The 19671-nt window shown below is 32.0% G+C and overlaps 1 protein-coding gene and 1 non-coding gene across 2 annotated transcripts; one reads left to right on the top strand and one right to left on the bottom strand.

The window, feature by feature from the left end:
• Nucleotides 1-463: 463 nt before the first annotated feature.
• On the bottom strand, nucleotides 464-625 carry LOC111691396. The gene has a single exon (XR_002762938.1). It is a non-coding gene; the product is annotated as a U1 spliceosomal RNA (small nuclear RNA).
• Nucleotides 626-11919: 11294 nt separating this feature from the next.
• Nucleotides 11920-18065, top strand: LOC108914616. Its single transcript, XM_018720466.1, has 5 exons — nucleotides 11920-12075; nucleotides 12115-12218; nucleotides 12363-12480; nucleotides 12688-13363; nucleotides 17833-18065. The coding sequence occupies exons 1-5, from the start codon at nucleotides 11920-11922 to the stop codon at nucleotides 18063-18065; spliced, it is 1287 nt and encodes a 428-aa protein (XP_018575982.1).
• The last annotated feature ends 1606 nt before the right edge of the window (nucleotides 18066-19671 follow it).

The raw sequence follows: 19671 nt of genomic DNA on the forward strand, positions 1-19671 counted from the left end.
ACAAATAACACCTACGTTAAACTATAGCAACACCAAATTCCTTGCCTTTAAGAAACTCTGTTATAATTTAAGATAACATGTTACAAACTATTTTATGTTGTATTTACCCGTTATTTACGAGTTTGCATTTGTTTCATATTTCATAACCTAAATGACATCTGTCAGTTATATGTGTTTTTGTCTAATACTGACTCTTATTTATAATAATTTTGCATAATTATTATTAAAAATGTCGACACAAAAGCGTCTTCAAAAAACAACAAAATTGCAATACGAGTATTTCCTATTTTGCTAAAAATGGTCTTAATTCCTCAATAACATACATGTTATAAAGTTATATCTTAACAGGTAACGTTAACAACCCTGAAATAACATAACCGTTATTATGATAAAATGGGATACATACTCGGCCTGAATACTACTGCCAAGAAAATATTTATTATTTATGCTTTATTAATTTGCACCGGGACAGCGCGTACGCAGTCCCGACTACCAAAAATTACGCGCCCGAGTTATCCGCATTAGGGATAATCGCAGGGGTCAGCCCGACCGTAGTGCAATGGAAGGGCCTCACCCTGGGGGAACCGCCTTGTTGATCACGGTAACCCCTACGCCAGGTAAGTATGCTTTTCAGTCGCTCCAAAGTCAAAGTTCAGGGTTCAGAGCAGAATGGTGAAGGCGAGTTATGATAGTGGCATCTAGCGGCAGAAACAACAAATACGGTATAGATTTTTGTTACTTCGTTTTTATTATTATGAAGCCATTCAGCGTTATATTTTACGTAAAATTTTTGTTTTAAATATTTAGTGTACTGATAAAAGATGATTCTTTCAGAAATAATAATTGCAATGTTTTTTGGATGACATAAAAGGGGTTTAAGAAAATTTACTTTGGGTGCTTAGATTTACTATCGTTATCATTTTTATGGTTTTAGAGATAGATAATTTTATGTTGATAGTCGTAAACTCCTAAGGTATAGACATCAAGTCAATATTTTGGCGGTTGTATACAATATAAGGCATGCAGTCATCAATACACACATTGATGGTTGCATATCGAATTATGTATACAACTACTATTACACTTGCTTAGTATTGCATACATTTAGAGGTATGCAGCCGGCAATACACAAGTGTTGATGGTTGCATGCATCTCAATCTATAGTCTTCATTACAATGTACATACAGGTACGTACACTGCTGGCCTTTTGAAAGTGGACGATTTATTTTTCTAATGTGATGTGGTCTACTTTTCTTATTATGACAAGTTTTTATGTCAGTGTCATTAGTAATTTGCTTGGTAATTCAAGATGCCGCGTTTAACGGAACCAGAGAAAGTGAAAGCTATAACTTTACTTCAGAATGATTGGTCATTGCGGATGATCTGCATGTATGCAAGAACAGCATATTTAAACTCAAAGAAAAATGGATTGCGGAGGGTCACGTACGTTATGTTCACGGAGGTGGGCGTCGAAAAGTAAACACCACCTAAGAATAAATCCTTTTGACATGACAGTAACGGCTTCCTTTGAGACAAATTTTTCTGGATCAGTGCGAACTGCAAGGAAGCGGGTGAAAGATTCGGAGCTGAAGAATCATGTGGACGCAAATACAGTTGCTTTGACTCCCCAGTATAAGTAACAGGTTAGAGTTTTCAAGACAATTTGTAGGAAGCCCAGACAACTTCTGGGCGAATATTATATTTTGGGACGAAAAAAGTTTTCAGTCTTGCTCCGATAGTTCTATTCGTGTCTACCCACCAGAGATTATAAGGTATTCGGAGCCTTATGTGAAACCCACACAGCGCAGCGGAAGTTTCTCCATTAACGTTTGAGCTTGGATAAGCTGCCAAGGTCCTGGTAATTGTTGGAGGATAGAAGAGCACCTCACTGGACTGAGCTATGTGCGCATAATGGAAAAAGTTATGCTGCCATCCGTGACCATGTGAATCCTCAGAATTTCACTTTCCAGCAGGATAATTGTGCAATTCACTCTTCAAGAGTTGCTCCAGAATGGTTCATTGATAACAACATCGATGTTTTACCTTGGCCCTCAAAGTCCCCTGTCCTCACTCCTATCGAGAACGTCTGGGGATATATGGTGAAAAAAATTTACGACATAAACTTCCGTCCAGCTAACGTCGAAGAACTTTGGGAGACAATTGAAAACGCATGGGATAACATCACTGATGATTACACAAGAACATTAATTTTATCAATGCCATGTAGCACCATTTTTGTCTATAACACTTTGCAGTGTTATATACAAAAATGGTGCTTGAACAAAATACTAACTTTACGAATCGCATTTTTCTGATGACGAAAAGTGTTTCATTTTTAGATCTCGTTGACGGCGAATAAATGGCCGTTAGAATGTATAATATATTTAAGTATTTGAAAAATAAATAATTTGCTACCTAATTTGGATTTGTTTTGCTCATTAGAACTAGTATGATACACACACATTAAATTTGACATAATGACAGCCGATTTGAACCTCACAATTTCAAGTCAGCTTCACAAAGGCCAATTATAGACAATTTGCTAATAAGAGTCATCTACTTTCAAAGGACCGGAACTGTACCAGGGATTAACTACGCAAACTAATTGAATACTAAAACCTCTGTTGACGGTTGGTTACACGTGTTTGAAGAACTTTTTCTGATTAGATCTGATGTAAGTTTTAATATTGTTATTTTAATACATAAATAAAAGTTACAAATTGCGTCTGTAGTTGTTTTCGAAGACCGATAATTCTGCAATTGTGTAAATTATCGACATTGGAGAACATATTTATCATTACCTAAAATATCAAATGGTGTTTTCTTCATTCATGGTAACACCCTTGTAAAAATGTATTTATTGGTCGAAATAATTCAGTTTCTTTTTTTTTAATATTCGTAGAGCATAACAAATTAGATTACATCATATAACATATGAATTTATTTTCAGTAGTCAAAGTTTTCTTCTTAACTTTTTTTGGTGTCAAATTTGACAGAAATTGATTAGCGATTTTTTTTTTGAGTGCGCTACTGGATTTTGAACCTCCTACTTTATACCAATTCCTTGAAAAAATAATCACTGATCATTTTAAAATTAATCATTTCCGTTCTTCCTAAACAATCTATATCGTATCAATCATAAGTTGAGTATATTAGAAACATTTTCCAACAGCCAGACATAATCGCATTTGATCCATAACCTTAACTATCAATTTTAAACTTATATGTTTGTATAAGTGTAATTGGTCAAATATCTCTGATAATTTTAAATGAGTCCTCAACTACTGTAAAAATTGACCCGATATTAACAGCATGATTGGACTTATGGAATATCGATAGCATATTTTAGGTAGACAGTTTTAGTAGAAAATGTTAAAATATCCTTACTTATTTGAATTTGGCGTTTTTGAAACATTATCAAATGCACACCTAGATAAATTTAAAATAACGTATCTTGTATGCATCATAGAGATAAATATTACACCGATAAATACTCCATATTTGTCCAGGTGTCGAATGTTCGTAAATCTGCAAATCATCTTATCTAATTTACATATAAATTTGATAATTTTACAACTACCAAGCAAATATTTTTATTTCGTATAGTAATAGGATATCGCTTGTTTGAGATTTACTAACCCTAAACCAGTAACAATCATAGTAACTTTAATACTGGTAATATTTCGAAGAAAAACAAAATATAAAATTTGGACATGATTATGTCCATGTGAAAATTATGAAGTTATTAGAATTAAAATGTTATATTTTAACAATATTTTTATTTGAAAAATTTAAATAAAATTTAAATTATTAAAAAGAAAATAATGAGATTTAAATATGAATCGTTTAGTGCTGATGCAGCTTCTATCGAAAGTCAAAAAATTTTATATTGAAAAAGTATACATATTTCATAGATAGTAAAAGAGATAATATTGCCAAAAAAAGTAAAATAAACAAAATGCCAGATGTTTATTAAGCAAGTCAACATACTTTAAGGTGTGTGGCGATTAAACTGACTGTCTTAATCAATGTTGCTCCTTTTTTCTACAGGGAGTTAAAGTCAAAAAAATATTTTCGATATTTTGCAATATTTTGAATAGCTCTGAAAGAAGTATCTTGAAAATTTGCACACTCACGATTTTTAAGATTACGATTATAGTAACTGTGTTGAAATCACTTCCAAGAGGAGCTAGTTACCCTTTCCTGTCAGTATAAATATGTCTAACTTCTTTACTCTTTGAAAATGTGAATTTTTCAGCCAGAAATTAAACAAAATTCAATTTTAAATAAAAAAGGCATACTTGGTAGGCTAAAATTAAATTAAAGAACTAATTGTACCGGAGTAGTCTGTGAAATATGAAAATTTCAAGGAATAATACAAACACAATAATAAAAAGAAACAAATGAAAGTTTTATTAGGCGCAACTATAAAATGAAAACTACAAAAGGTTCTCGAAATATTCACCATTAAATTCGATGCGTTTTCTCGACCTCTTATCCAGATTAAATCTGGCACTGAATAAAGTTCCATTTGCCCTTTGAGAGTATTAACTGATTCTTGTATTTTTGCCTACAGTTGTTTTTAAGTATTAACACTCATTTTTGTTTAGGTATCCTGTTACACGTCAAGGACAATGTGCAGAAGCACTCCTCATGTATGAATATTTTTGAGTAACAATCGCATCTTTTAGAAAAATCAAATAATTTTCTTCATTAAGTGGCCATGGTAGTACGATATGGAATCGTCCTTTTGCACTGATGTATATATTATGTAAACCGTAATCTTGCAGGAAAATCTTGTAGTGTCAGATGTTGGACTGGAGGCAGATGATAAAAATATAGTCCTTCTTTTTTAATATTCTGAAAACAGGAGATTGAATTACCTAATCTAGTAGTAGATTCTACTAGACCTTATATTTTTTTGCATTTCGTACGAAAACATCCTCTTCTTGGACTGCCATTAGTACATTAGGTCTTTCAACATCTCGCTTTGGGTGAAAGTATTCTCTTTCTGCTAACCTTTTGTACAACCTCTTGAGCAGTTTGGATTCAGATTGTCTGCTATTTGGAAAACAATTCTAAATATTGAAATAAGAAATGTCGGACCATTTAAAGTCACAAGGATGAAAGTTACTTTGTATGAAGTAAATAAACCATATATCACATCATATACATATGGAGCATTCCACGCCAAATCGACCACTTTTAACTCTGACCCCTGTCGATCTGGCTGAAACTTTTTTATTGTTTTCTACCCCATTGAAAACCTCTGAGAATTTTTTTCAAATTTTTCCACCCAACTCAAAAAAAATTATGAATTTTTTAAAAAATAGCTTTATTAAATAACCATAACTTTTTCAAAAATTTAGTTATCAGGACTTTTTTTCTTCAAAATGTTTGCTTTTAAATGTACTTTTTGAAAAAAATAGATCAAAATTATCTGGATCTATCTTCACTGTTTTTTTTTCAATTTTAGAAAAAAAAACGAAAATTTCCATTTGACATTTTTTATAAATCCTCAAATTTTTTCAGAGTGGTGTTTTTTCGTTTTCTATTTTTTTGTTGATTGAAAAAAATTTTTTTTCACAACCATTGAAAATTTTTGAAAATGTATAGAATTCCAAAATTGAAAAAATTTGTTCTATGCAGTGATTGACGATAATTTCATAAAGTCAAAAGAGGATGGTTTCAAAATGGTTTAAGTTGCGTGTCTTTTTTAAAGCCTACTGTTCATCCAAAAAATGGACCAAATAATTTTTTTCAATTTCTTTGATTTAGTAGTTTTCGAAAAAAAATACAAAAAAATTATTCAAAACGATCTTCTATTTTTTTCTTAACTTTTTAGAAATTTTTTTAAATTTTGGGATTCTGTATTAAAAAATTTATCTATATAAAAAAAATAAAAAAAATGTTTTTCAATCAATAAAAAAAATAGAAAACGAAAAAACCACTGAAAAAATTTGAGGATTTATAAAAAATGTCAGTTTTTTATAAGAACAAAAAAATATTTCAAAAATCGAGAAATTTTCGTTTCTTTCGAAAATTGAAAAAAAAACAGTGAAGATAGGTCCAGATGATTTTGATCTATTTTTTTTTTCAAGAAGTACATTTAAAAACGTCCCGATAACTCAATTTTTGAAAGTTATTTTAAAAAAAGCTTTTTTTCAAAAATTCATAACTTTTTTTGAGTTAGGTGAAAAAATTTGAAAAAATTCTCAGAGGTTTTCAATAGGGTAGAAAACAATAAAAAAGTTTCAGCTAAATCGAAAGGGGCCAGGGTTAAAAGTGGCGTGAAATGCCCCATATGTACATATCAACAATATTTCAGTCTACTTCGATACGAATAGTTTACATCTTCATCGTAAAATCTTGATATTGTGTCATTCTAAAACGGTTGAATTTAGCGAGTTTTATCAAGTTTACATATTTTTTGGTTAGAATTGAGCCCAATTTAATAATTTCTTGCTGGAAATTCAGATTTTCAAAGGGCAAAAAATTAGACACATTGTTACACAAACAAGATAGTGCAACTGTCGCCACCTAGAAGTGACTACAGCATAGCTACCATATTCGTAAATGTCTTCTTTAAAAACCATGGGTGAGCAAATACTGAAGATAATCCGTCCGGAGATACTCGAAAAATTACAAAATCGAAAATATTTGTTTAATTTTAACACCCTGTAAAGCGAAAAGAGGCAATATTCGAAAAAGATATTCAATTCAATTGCCATCTGTTAACACAGGGGCAACATATGTTTAAATGTCACAAACAAAATATAAAACTATCAGTTGATTCATGACTTTTCACCCTGTATACAGATATAGCTTTCACCTTCGGAGCAGAAACGTTTAGGGAGACAAAGATTAAAAGGAACAGCTGCTTCCTTATGGCACGTGGCCTCTGACAATCATGTGGTCTCTATAGTTCCATAAATAATGGAGATGGAAATTTAACAAAGTAATCAGACAATATTACTTACAATTAGTATTACCTATTATTGATAAATGTTAACAGTGGGTACGCATATTAATGTTTAAATTTGTAATACCTACTGCAGTTATAACTAAAAGGGTTAAATTTTTGTGAAAAATACTAAATGATTCATTATACAAAAACAAAGCACCAAATTTAAGAATAATTTCTGATATAAATATGTGCTCTTGAAGGCGACCAGTGGCGTAAATATAGGTTGATGTACGCTGACTGTATTTTCCTTGAAAATCACCCCACGCCAATCGTTTTTTAAATATAAGAAGTTAAAGTTGAAAAAAAAGTATAAACAGAAGATATGAGATATGTATCGAATAGTGAATTGAAGCATAGGGATGTCACTTTGAAAGCATTATTCCGAACGCATTATCTAGACAGATTGTTAATTTATACCAAAACGAAAGCTGCACAAAAAGTAAAAGATCATTTTGTTGACAATAAAATTACAACAATAACTGTGGTATCTAAAAAATAAACGACGACGTATAACCAAAAGAACTCACGTCTACAACACTGATTTAGTTGAATATAATTTAAATAAAATGAATAATATTCATGTGCTGTGCACACAAAATTTCATTTCAGTGGATATTTTTATTTGTTTAGAAGATATTTAGGGATGCATTTTTTTAAAGCTTCAACATGCTTTTAACACATGAGGTGCTACATTTATGCAAATTCTAAAATTTCAGGGACAGGTTCTTTAGATAAAAATAAGAAAAAAGTTCCCATTAGCATGTGTCCGGAAACGCTTCGTTTCCGAGATACAGGGCGTTCATTTTTTGTAATCTACTTTTAATACTTGTTATTTCAAAAGTCCTTTAACCGATTTATTTGAAAATTGACTGGTTTATGTTTAATAATAAGAGGCATTTTTTGTATCATTAATAACATAATACAAAATACAAAATGCAAAATATAATACAAAATGTTACAAAATAATAATTTTAATAACTTTTGCTCTGCACTTATTTATTCAATTTTTTGTATCATTAATAACATAATACAAAATACAAAATGCAAAATAACATAATACAAAATGTTACAAAATTATAATTTTAATAACTTTTGCTTTGCACTTATTTATTCCAAATATTAATGCACAGTGAGGCAAGAATTATTAGAATGAAAAAATTAAAATGGCGGAATTAATGAAAACCAGTGAAGAAATAAAGTTATAAAAGTTGTCAATTGGAGTGGAATAAACCAGATGTTTGAGGTGGTCCCAGAGAAAAAAATCCAATGAATTTAGGTTAGGAGACCGCGGAGGCCAGGGCTGTGGGCCTCCTCGACCTATCCAACGATTTGGGTACACCGCATCCAAATATTGTCGCGCAATTAAACTAAAATGTGCTGGAGCGCCATCGTGCATAAAATACATTTGGAGTCTTAAGTGATACGGGACGTCTTCCAGTAGTATCCGCAACTCCTCTTCGAGAAAATTACGATAAGCTTCTCCAGTTAGCCTCCTTGGTAAAAAGAATGGGCCAATCAAGTGGTTTCCATCAATTCCGACCCATACATTTACTGAAAATTTATGTTGATGGCGGCTTTCAATTATTGCATGTGGATTCTCATCTGCCCATATGTGATTATTATGAAAGTTCAGTATGGCTTCTTTGGAGAAATTAGCCTCATCGGTGAAAAGTATTTCTGCCAAAAACTGAGGAGGATTTTGTCCAATTTTTTCTTGAATCCATCGGCAAAAAGCCAACCTTCGAGGAAAATCGTCTGGTAAAAGCGCCTGTACTCTTTGGATGTGATATGGATACAAAAGCTGATTTTTCAGTTTCTTAAAGACTGTTGACTGACTAATATTTAGACGAGTATTTAGATTTGCGGCAATCTTTCTTGTACTTGTTGTAGGACTTTCTTCGATTTCGTGGAGCAATTCTTTCATTTGTGGAGTTGAAACTGTACGAGGTCGCCCGTTTTCAGCAGTCATTTTTTTAAAGCTTCCTGTGCATTGAGACGGAGATGGAGACGAGCAAACATTGTATGATGCAGAATTGGACGATTAGGGTATCTTTCCTCATAAATACGCCTAGCCCTTAACGAATTACCGTCGGCAAGACCATAAACAAAATGCATATTGCACAATTCATTATTTGTGTAATTCATTCTTTGAAGAGAAATATCAGTTTTAAAACACGAAACACTCCTACACTCACAATGTGACAAACAGTAATCAACTATTGACAAAAAACAATTATTGACAGTTGGTGGGCATTCCAATTTCCAAGCCAACTGGGGCTATTTTGTTTGAACACGATAAGATAATTTAATCAGACATCTATCAAGACAGATACCCTAATCGTATAGTTAAAGGACTTTTGAAATAACAAGTATTAAAAGTAGATTACAAAAAAAATGAACGCCCTGTATCTCGGAAACGAAGCGTTTCCGAACACATGCTAATGGGAACATTTTTTCTTATTTTTATCTAAAGAACCTGTCCCTGAAATTTTTCGCAATATTAAAGAATTACCCTGTAGATTGAACTTTGCAGCAGCATCTATTAGGTAATCTTAAATATAAATAAAAAATGTATCAATCCACTGTTTTCCTATTCACATTTGCAATTTAATTTTAACCGCAATGATACATTGTTTAATACCAATAACAAACGCATATGTTAGTGTTTATGCAATTAATTAATTCTTCGATATAATTGAGGGACATAAAATATCGTATGTAACTCTGTATCTGACTGATAAATCTATATTTATTTTAATGACATCGGGTACAGCGAACAGAACAATGCATCAGAGTATTATTGAAGGGAGTCTATAGGTTAATGGAAATGGTCTGTGTATACGCGGGAAGCATTAAAATGCGTAATTCTTTGTGTACGTCGTCGTTGGTTCGTGCTACACATAGCCGTAACATATTTTTTTAGAAAGGAATATTTATTGAATAAATAACAGCATATATTTTATATGCAATACTAATTAACCTTTTTCCATCATTAAGTTAACCAATTAAATAAATGATAAATAGTGAAAACATTATATATATTTTTTACTTGCAAAAAAAAAGAAATGAACATGAACCTATAGTTGATTGAAATTTATTTAATTATGGCATAATTTTAGTTTTTCTGCATTATTTGAGTATATTATCACATGATTAAAGATTTAAAAATTAACTAAACCAACTATTGCGCTAAAACGATTAGTAAAAGTTTGTTCCTATAAATTATTTTATTTTTGTATAGCTAAAATTCTCATATCGAAAAAAGCAGACAAAAAAAGAAATTTAATTAAAATTCTACAAGAAGCCCAACAACTTCCAAATGGTATCACCTATTATATTAAAAATAGTTGTCATTATTGCCCAAAATGGGAAAAAGTTATGAACGGATATTGTCACCATATATCAATTTTGTAGGAGTTGTAAGTTCAAAAAACACTTTGTATAACACCAAAATGTGTAGATTGAAAGCAAAAGTCTACACCCCAAAAATAATCAAAATCGAATAATACGTTTTCGAGTTACTTACAAAATTCAAAAAATTTTCACGAATTTTCAGACCATCTAGCGGCCAAACGAAGCAATTTACATGAACCTATAGTTGATTGAAATGATTTATTTGTGGCATAATTTTAGTTTTCCTGCATTATTTGAGACATATGATTAAAGATTTACCTACTTTTGAGCTAAAACTATTAGTAAAAATTTGTTCCTATAAATTATTTTATTTTATGTAACTAAAATGCTTATATCGAAAAAACGAGACAAAAAAAGAAATTTAATCAAAATTCTACAAGTGGCCCAAAAACTTCCAAATGGTATCACCTATCAAATTAAAAATAGTTGTCAATATTGCCCTAATTAGGAAAAAGTTATGAATGGATATGGTTACATACCATATATCAATTTTGTAGGAGTTCAAAAAACACTTTGTATAACACCAAAATGTGTAGATTGAAAGCGAAAGTCTACACCCCAAAAATAATCAAAATCGAATAATACGTATTCGAGTTACTTACAAAATTCAAAAAATTTTCACGAACTTTGAGACTATCTAACAGCCAAACGAAGCGACTTCGGATATAGGTGAAATCTGCCTATTTTGATTCCACGAATCTGTGGTCTTCCGTTGTACACGTTATTCTGGGACACCCTGTATTTAAAATTCTAAATCCTTCTGAATAAAATGAGAGAGTAGGTACAACTGAAAATATGTATAAACTTTTAAACAAGGTACGACTAAATAAACATTTTTAATTTATTCTAGAATTTCTTCATATAAAAAAAAATAAAAATTAAACAAAATTAAAAAAATAAAATGTGACTGAATTTACTGGTCTGCGTGTGAGATTGTTTAGGCAAAACTATTTTCATAAAATATAACCCTCGAATCATCTTTTTGGCGCAAGGATCAATTTCATTAATGATCGGTTTTTTTTGTTCAAGAGTGACAAAATACCCAAATAAATAAAGGGAAAACTGGAACTATTCTACTAATAATTATTATTCGTAGAATAATTAATAAATGTATAGGGTGAGCTCAAATAAACAGAAATTAATTCGCTACGTTTTTGGGAGTCCTACTCAAATTAGAGAGATTATCCATCATTACCTGGACATCCTGTATAATAATTTACTAACAATTGTCATTTTATTTGAATTAAGTACATTTAACTTACTTTCTTGCGAATTTTAGAACTGAAATTTGCCACGGTGCGCCCATGCAATCTACCCCATACGTACACACATGACGTTGGGCATATGCAGCTGTTCTGGCCCCCTGCTACCGTTACGCTCTGAGTAACCACCAGTCGCTGTTAAGTCTTGTCGTCGGTGACACTAACGGCCGTTAGAAGACACCGACGTCGCGCCGAATTTTAACCGATTTCTTTTATACCGTGATTTGCCCAAAGCAAAAATCATTCTTAATGTTAGGAACCTAGTGCTAGTGAAGCATGGCGACTAAAAAAAACTATTATACCAACCCGGCTTTTTGCCAGCAAAGTGAATTTTATAATGGACAACGCCCCCCACAGCCCCTGAGCCCTCGGGGAAGTATTAGGCAGTCTCCAGTGGGTGCTCAAACACCACACCGCGTTTTGGATAATTCAGTGGGTGATGACGGAAAAAAGTGCGCAATTGATGAAGAGGGAGTACAAGAACAAGAGTTTTACGAAGAAGTTGTGGTGGACGATCAAGGATTTATAAAAGAGAAGAAGTTCGTTATCGTGGCTCAAAACAACGAAGGAAGAAAGTACATTCAAGTGCCTCAAGATGACAATAAATATAGCAGTAGATATGCTCCACCCCCAGTTGAAGAAAGTACGCAGGGGAGCAGGTATGGAGTCCTTCAACAAATCAGTAACTGTGAACAAAAACTTTCAGAAACTAAACTTAGTAAGAATCAAAATCATAGATACGAATACATACCAATGCAGGAACATGACTGTAGATATTCAAAAACAACACCTAAAAAGCAACAAGTTCAGAAAGAAGTCGAGGTTCTTCCTGGGAGAGTACATAGATACGCCGTCATACAAACTGAAGAAGAGACCGAATTGACCGCTAGAAACGCTAGATATGCTCTTGTTCCAGTTGCGGATCTTCATACAGTTGTAATGCCTCAAAATCAACCAGTAGCTCCCCAAAAATCACTTATAGTATCACAAAATAAAAGCCGATACGAATACATTGAAGATTCTCCCAAGCAAATGATTCATCAGAGCCCCAATAGATATGAATATATACAGACTTCCCCAAAATCTCCCGTGTCTGGTGGAAGATATGAATACATCCAACAACCGCTTCAGCAGCGTGCAGGTAATCCCATTGCTACACAAAAGCTCCACGAACTGTTATCGACACCAAAGAAGATAAATTCTACTTCTAGAAACTGCACTCCTCAAAAAATTCTCTCTCCACAAAGTGGTAGAAAGGTTATACCACCTGCACTATCTCCTAAAGAATTCCAAATCCCCAGTAATTCCCCTCCGAAAATTAGGAGTCATACGTCGAAAGCTCAACAAAAGTTGAACTACGCCCTAGGGACCAGGCAACTGGTTGAACAAGACAAGAGGCATACAGCAATAGTGGCCCCAATGTGTTCAAGTCCGATTCATTCAGTTTACAGTGAGACTACTTATTCGAACAAATCCGAGTCCTGGATGAATTTGAGTATTGGAAACAAGTCTGTGCGATCCACTTTGGCTGTAGCTGCTCTTCTGATGCTCCTTTGTGGAACTGTGACTTCAGGATTGTGTTTCTACATGATCTCGATAATGGGACGACTTTACTTCTTGGATTTTGGAATTGTTGCGGGATTTACTTGTCTTATTTTAGGATTGTTAGGATTCAGGACGAATAATGTCTACTGGTTGCCGAATAGAAATTATATTTCAGGTAAGAAAGCTTCATGGAAATTTAGCCGTTCTAAAGAATACTCGTAAAATGTTAAAACCACAGATATAAAATAATGACAAAGAATTATTCTGTTTGATTTTTACAAATTTATAAGTGAAAAAGTCAGGGTGATTTACAAAGAAGGGTGTAAGGTAATTACTAGGTAATATGTAGATATTTTAATTCCTATGAAACTAAGACAACTTGTAGTGCATTCATTTTAAATAAATAGATGGGATGCAATATGCGGGTTAAGTGTTACGGGCGTACGCAAGGAGGGGAAAAGGGAAAGTATAGCGAGCGGCGTTTGCTCAACCCCACACTTCCCGGCTTTTACACCAAATGTACAAACACACATTCATTATTTTTTTAATCATTTTTATCATTAATTTTAATAGTTTTCATTGTTTATACAGGGTGTTTCTGAAATAACTGCTTAAGTACAATACGTCCTTTAATATATAACAATTTTTTAAAGCAAAACATTTCATATGTACCTAGTTTGCTCTATTTTTGAGATACAATGTCTTGAAACTAGAAAAAAAAAATTGAAATACCTCTGTGAGGAAGTTTGGTGTAGTAAACTGACGAAACTTGGGTTTTATCAAAATAGTAGGGCCAGTGCCATTAAGAGCCTCAGAACTTCGTCGTCATTGAGTATTCTGCAAATTATATTAATAAAGCTTTTTATTATCAGTTTATTACAGTTTGTTCGAAGAACGAGCCGTTTTAAAGTTTAGATTTTTTCAAATAAAAGTGTGCTTACAACAGAGCTAAATAAATCGCAAATAATTATAAAACTATTTGTTCTACAAAAGCAGTTTTTGGGATTATTTTCTAGAAATACAATTTAAAATTTTGATATTTTTTTAAGAGCCATTTCTTTAGATCAATGATTTTTTTGTTCTTTGAACAAATTATAAGAGATCTTTTTTCCATTGGTAATAAAAAAACACTAAACGTATCTGCAGTATACTCATTGGCGTCGAAATCCTGAGACTCCTAGTGGTATAGTCTTTCCGAATTCAGTTGAACATGTAAAAAACGCCTGGCAATAAAATTTAATGACTTTTATAGGCGTCCCTAAAAAAATTTTCTGCTGAAGGTAAAAAATTATAAAAAAGTTGTATATAATATGTAAAAAATTTCTATTATGTTCATTTGGCCAACAACATATTTTAAATATTTATGTCCTCAAACTATTTTATTATATTGATGGTAAATTTCGCTCTTTTCCGTTTCAAAAGGTCTCTAAAATGCCAAGTTGTAATAATATTATTTCTCCCTTTCGCAATTGTAATATCAATGATTAAAAGAAGGTGCCTATAAACAATTAAAATTACCTGAATCACACCAAATTCCGTATTGCTGCACTGCTGGGCAATTTGTCAACACTTGTCAACAGCTGAGATTTATTGCCCATTGACCCAATGCAGCTGTGTTAGATTTCGTTTGCCCACGCTCACATTCTTCAACTGGGCGTATACATTTCTACCACCACGTTTAGTTCGACCAGACTGTATATGGGTATGGTTAAATAAATATGGGAACAAGTTTTTTTTCAAATGCCGAGTCAGCGACTGAACTTGGTACATACTGTTAACGTCTTGGTTCTTCAACTGATTTCGGAAAGACTATACTGACCCCTCACATCTCCGTCACTGGTCGACATATTTGTAACTCAACCTCAAGCAGATTTTTACTTCTACTGAGATACATCAGTCGCTCAAGTTTACATCCAACATCCTCAAAATTATTCCAGAAGTTTTTTCTATACCTGTACCAAATGTCGCTACGTAACATTGCTTTTTTGGACCAGATATGACTAAAATTTAAATTGAAAAAAATCGTGTTATTTTTTATGTTCTATTACTATCTAAAATTTTTGTTCTCACTTTCGCAACACCCTGTGGACTTTTGCTCCCTCCCCATCGGCAAATTCTTTATCATTAAATTTAAAAAAATAAGAATTTTTATGGTCCATTCCATCTCTTGCCCCTTGGCAGTTCTTGCTGTACGAAAAATTATGTACAAAAACATGAACATTTTATTTACTTTGACATTTTCAGAATCAAAGAATATTTTTATCTCCTTGCTTCGTTTAGGGTCTTATCTCTTAAGTACGATATTATTAGCAGTATCAGCCGTTATCTCAACAAAACGCCCCAACTTCCTCGAAATTGCAACTTTGCAAATAGTTTACATTAAAGCATTTTTCCATTCTCGTCTTTTTGCAGATGCATACAAATTGTTAGAGTAGACAAAAGACATATATTATGACATAACTACATATTTTTTGTATTAAATACATCAAAGAGAATTAATATAATGCAACTGTACTGATTCTTTTTTAATTTAGAGTCCATGAATTTAAATCAGTTCTTTATTAGTATTTTCAAATTTTTATTTATATTTAGAGATAAGTAGAAAGTCTGAAAAAAGTATATTTTTGTTCTGGTCTTTTTACGGCGGAAAAGTTTGTTGTATAAAAAGTAAAATTTGTAGAAACTTAAACAAAATACATATAATCATACAGGGTGTTCCGAAATTAATGCAACAAAATTTGGTCATAGATTCTTAAGACTAATTTAGGGGACCCGTATTTTTTAATTTTGCCAAGTGGCCCCCTCTTTTGGAGTTACAGACCCCTGAAATCCACCCCTATGAAAGATCTTTTATATCTCAGAACCCTGTTGTATGAGAATCACTAAATTTGGTAAACAAAAGTTTTATGACATGTGGAATCTGATAATACTACGATTTTTGGTGGGGAATCCCCTTAAGACAATTTTTCGTTGGTACCCTTGTCTTTGGATCCAAAAAAATTTGATCGCATATTTGAATTCTTAAAAATTATTAGTTCGCTAGAAAGCCATTGAATTTAGAAACTTTGTCTCTTGATATTTTTTCATAAAACGCAATGTTTTTGAGAAAAATGGCTAATCACGATACGTATTCGATTACATTGTGACTTTTTTCTCGAAAACATTACGTTTTACGAAAAAAGTATCAAGGGACAAAAAAGTTTTTAAATTTAATGACTTTCTAGCGGACTAATAATTTTTAAGAAATTTAAATATGCGACCAAATTTTTTTGGTTCCAAAGACAAGGGTACCCACGAAAAATTGTCTTAAGGGGGTTCCCCGTCAAAAAGCGTAGTACTATCAGATTCCACATGTCATAAAACCCATGTGTACCAAATTTAGTGATTCTCGTACAACAGGGTTCTGAGATATAAAAAATCAGATAACTTAAAATCATTATAAAAGCAATAAGCCGATTAAAATTAAAAACTGACTTTTCCAAACCGTTTTTCTTCACTTTATGGATGTTTCCGTGCACAGTATTTTCTATTATGAAATGCTTGATTGGACACTTGTACATTGCAAAACATTAAGTTAATAAGTCTTTTTTTTTAATTATACTAGGTAACCTACATTGATTTATATTTATTATTGTATAAAATATGAAATTTGTAGCTAACGGTATGCAGGTAATTTCTTTTTTAGAAAAAGGCAGTTGACATACCAAAATTCTTTATCTTTTCATAAAAAATAGTAGTTTATCAAACTTGGAATACATAGTATAAACAATAAATGCATCTGTGTATTTCTTTAAATATTTTTTTAATTTATCAAAAATGTGCAATCACAAGTGTAAATTTTTTGCAACAAATTTAAAATTTGCATTCGTGTCTGCATTTTTTTAAACAAAATAGAAAGTTATATAAGAAAGTATATTTCAATATAAAAAAAAATGTTTACCTACTTTTTTTTTAATGATTTTATTTTGATTTTTCTTTTTTGTTTGGGCAAAAGCAATACATTTTTAGTTGTCATTTAATTTTCCTGTATAAATGACATCTCGATGTATTGAAAAAAATTAGTAACTTTTTTCACGCACATTGGTCCAGATATAAAGAATGTAACTTCAATACATACAAATGTTTCACTGGTGATTGTTTTAGGAAGAATAGTTTGTATCGATCTATTTTATAAATACCTAGTTTTAGAAATGCAGGATTGAACACTTGTATTTGTAGATATGTATTTCAAAGATTTTTTCTTCAAATTTTTAGCAATTTTGGAACTGTGGGACAGTTTTCGAAAAAAAATTATTTTGCATTCTCGAATAATTTTTTCTATCTCAAATGCAATCTAGCATCAAAAATAACTATTTTAAACAGTATAACGCGCTGTATCTCGAAAATTAAGTCATATACGATATAGATTCATGATTTATATGAACTTTTCTTCTTTAAAATGACCCAAGGGAACACCTACTGGATGCACTAAAGTTACACCCTGTATTTTCTATTTGTTAAGATGCAGTTTTTGGTGTTATTTACTCACTGTCACTTTCTCAAACATCAACCTCAAATATTTGCATTTGTATTCGTGAATATCGAAAAGCATCACATTCGGAACAACCCTAATATCTCCAGTAATCATATATTTTCTTATTGTAGGCTACCTGGTGCTGAGCGTTTTCAGCCTCTTGACTTGCGTCGGCCTCCTAGTGCTATTAGTGATGCAGCCCAGGCCCGGAACTCCACTGGCGGACATCACTTCCGGCGCAGTGTGTGGGATTTCCGTTTTCTCCTTAATTCTAGCCGTGAGCGGCGTGGTATCCAGTTATTGTTGCAAGTACCCACCTCCTGATAACAGGGTACAGCACTGCGCAGAAGGGTTCACAGTATGAACTTCCTGCTGAGCTGCTTAGATAATAATTTTCCATCTGTAAAAAGAATTCGTTGTCTCCAGTTAATACTTTCAAAATAAATTAAATAAATATTGGACAGGTCCAACCCATGTAAGTATGTACAATGATACTAATTTATGCTAAGATTTAAATGTCTGTACCTCAAACAATCCGTTATTTTGAAAAAGAGACGACAGGTTTCGTAGTCTGAACAACTACTTCTTCAGGTTTCAACAAAGGACTACAATATAAAGATGTACAGGCTGGTCCGTTTTCGATGGGAATTCAGGGTGTTTTAGAAACTGCTAAAGATATGATAAATCTAACACGACGTTTTCGAGCTCGATTTTCACGGCAAACTCGACTGTCAAATCAGAAATTTGCTATCTTCATTTGTTTCTGAGTTACAGGGCGTTTCTTGTTATTGTCACAATTTTGAACATGTCTGTGTCTCAGCTAATAAGTTAGAATTAAAGTGAAAACTACTCCAGACTAATTCTTTTGCGTAGAATTGAATGCCGGTATTAGATTTTTAGTAGATCTTAAAATTTCGGAGTTATTACCCAGTTATATTTTTTTAAATGGAAATCGTAGCTGACTATGGCCTAAAAAATAGAGATTTTTTTGCTTTTTAGCAATATATCACATACTATAGTTATTTTTACAAGCACATGAGATATGGGATGTTTTATACATAAATTATATACCTTTTTCATTTTTAATATGGCTGGCCATGAAAATACATATAAAACTATAATTCTTACTTTTACAAAACTCATTTCTGTTGTAAAAATATGACGTATACTTTAAATGCACAACATATACTCGTTTGATAATACATATAATACTAACGAAATTTTAGGAGATAGGTGGATAGGAACAACCGATTAGATGGATTAGATGGTTACCTGATTTGAGTCCGTTGGACTTTTTCCTTTGGAGTTTTCTAAAAGACATTATATTTAAAATTCATTTTTACTCTATCGAGGAACTTCGACGAAATGTTGAAAATTCTTTTAATAATATTTCAAATATACATTTAATGAATGCTATCCGAAGCGTTGCCAGAAGCTGCGCGAAATATGTGACAGTTGAGGTTGTTTAATTTACGTTTAATATTGTAACTTGAGTTGAAGTGGAATGAAATTTTGAAAACCCTGTCATTTCTTATCTGTAATATATATTTTAAATAAATATTTTTACAACAGATATGAGTTTTGTAAAAGTAAGAATTATAGTTTGGTGTGTATTTTCATAGCCAGATATATTAAAATATAAAAAAGGATCGAATTTATATATAAAACACTCCGTACCTCCTGTTTGTAAAAATAACTATAGCATGTGATATATTGCTGAAAAGCAAAAAAAAATCTCCTTTAGTTTAGGTCATGACCAGCTACGATTTCCAGTTAAAAAAATAACTCCGGAATCTTAAGATTTACTAAAAATCTATTACCGGCATTCAATTCTACGTCAAAGAATTAGTCTTGAGCAGTTTTCACTTTAACTCTACCCTATTTAATAGCTGAGATACAGACATGTTCAAAAGTGTCACAATAACGAGAAACGCCCTGTAACTCAGAAATAAATGAATATCGCAAATTTC

This window comes from Anoplophora glabripennis, unplaced genomic scaffold, assembly GCF_000390285.2.
Source record: "Anoplophora glabripennis isolate ALB-LARVAE unplaced genomic scaffold, Agla_2.0 scaffold50, whole genome shotgun sequence".
Classification (NCBI taxonomy): Eukaryota; Metazoa; Arthropoda; class Insecta; order Coleoptera; family Cerambycidae; genus Anoplophora; species Anoplophora glabripennis.

Excerpts from the sequence above, each read along its gene's own strand:
- LOC108914616 (XM_018720466.1), top strand. The coding sequence starts at position 11,920 with ATGGCGACTAAAAAAAACTATTATACCAACCCGGCTTTTTGCCAGCAA. Across the intron at positions 12,076-12,114 it reads ACCGCGTTTTGGATAATTCA|GGAGTACAAGAACAAGAGTT; the intron begins GTGGGTGATGAC and ends ATTGATGAAGAG. Across the intron at positions 12,481-12,687 it reads TCGAGGTTCTTCCTGGGAGA|AGCCCCAATAGATATGAATA; the intron begins GTACATAGATAC and ends ATGATTCATCAG.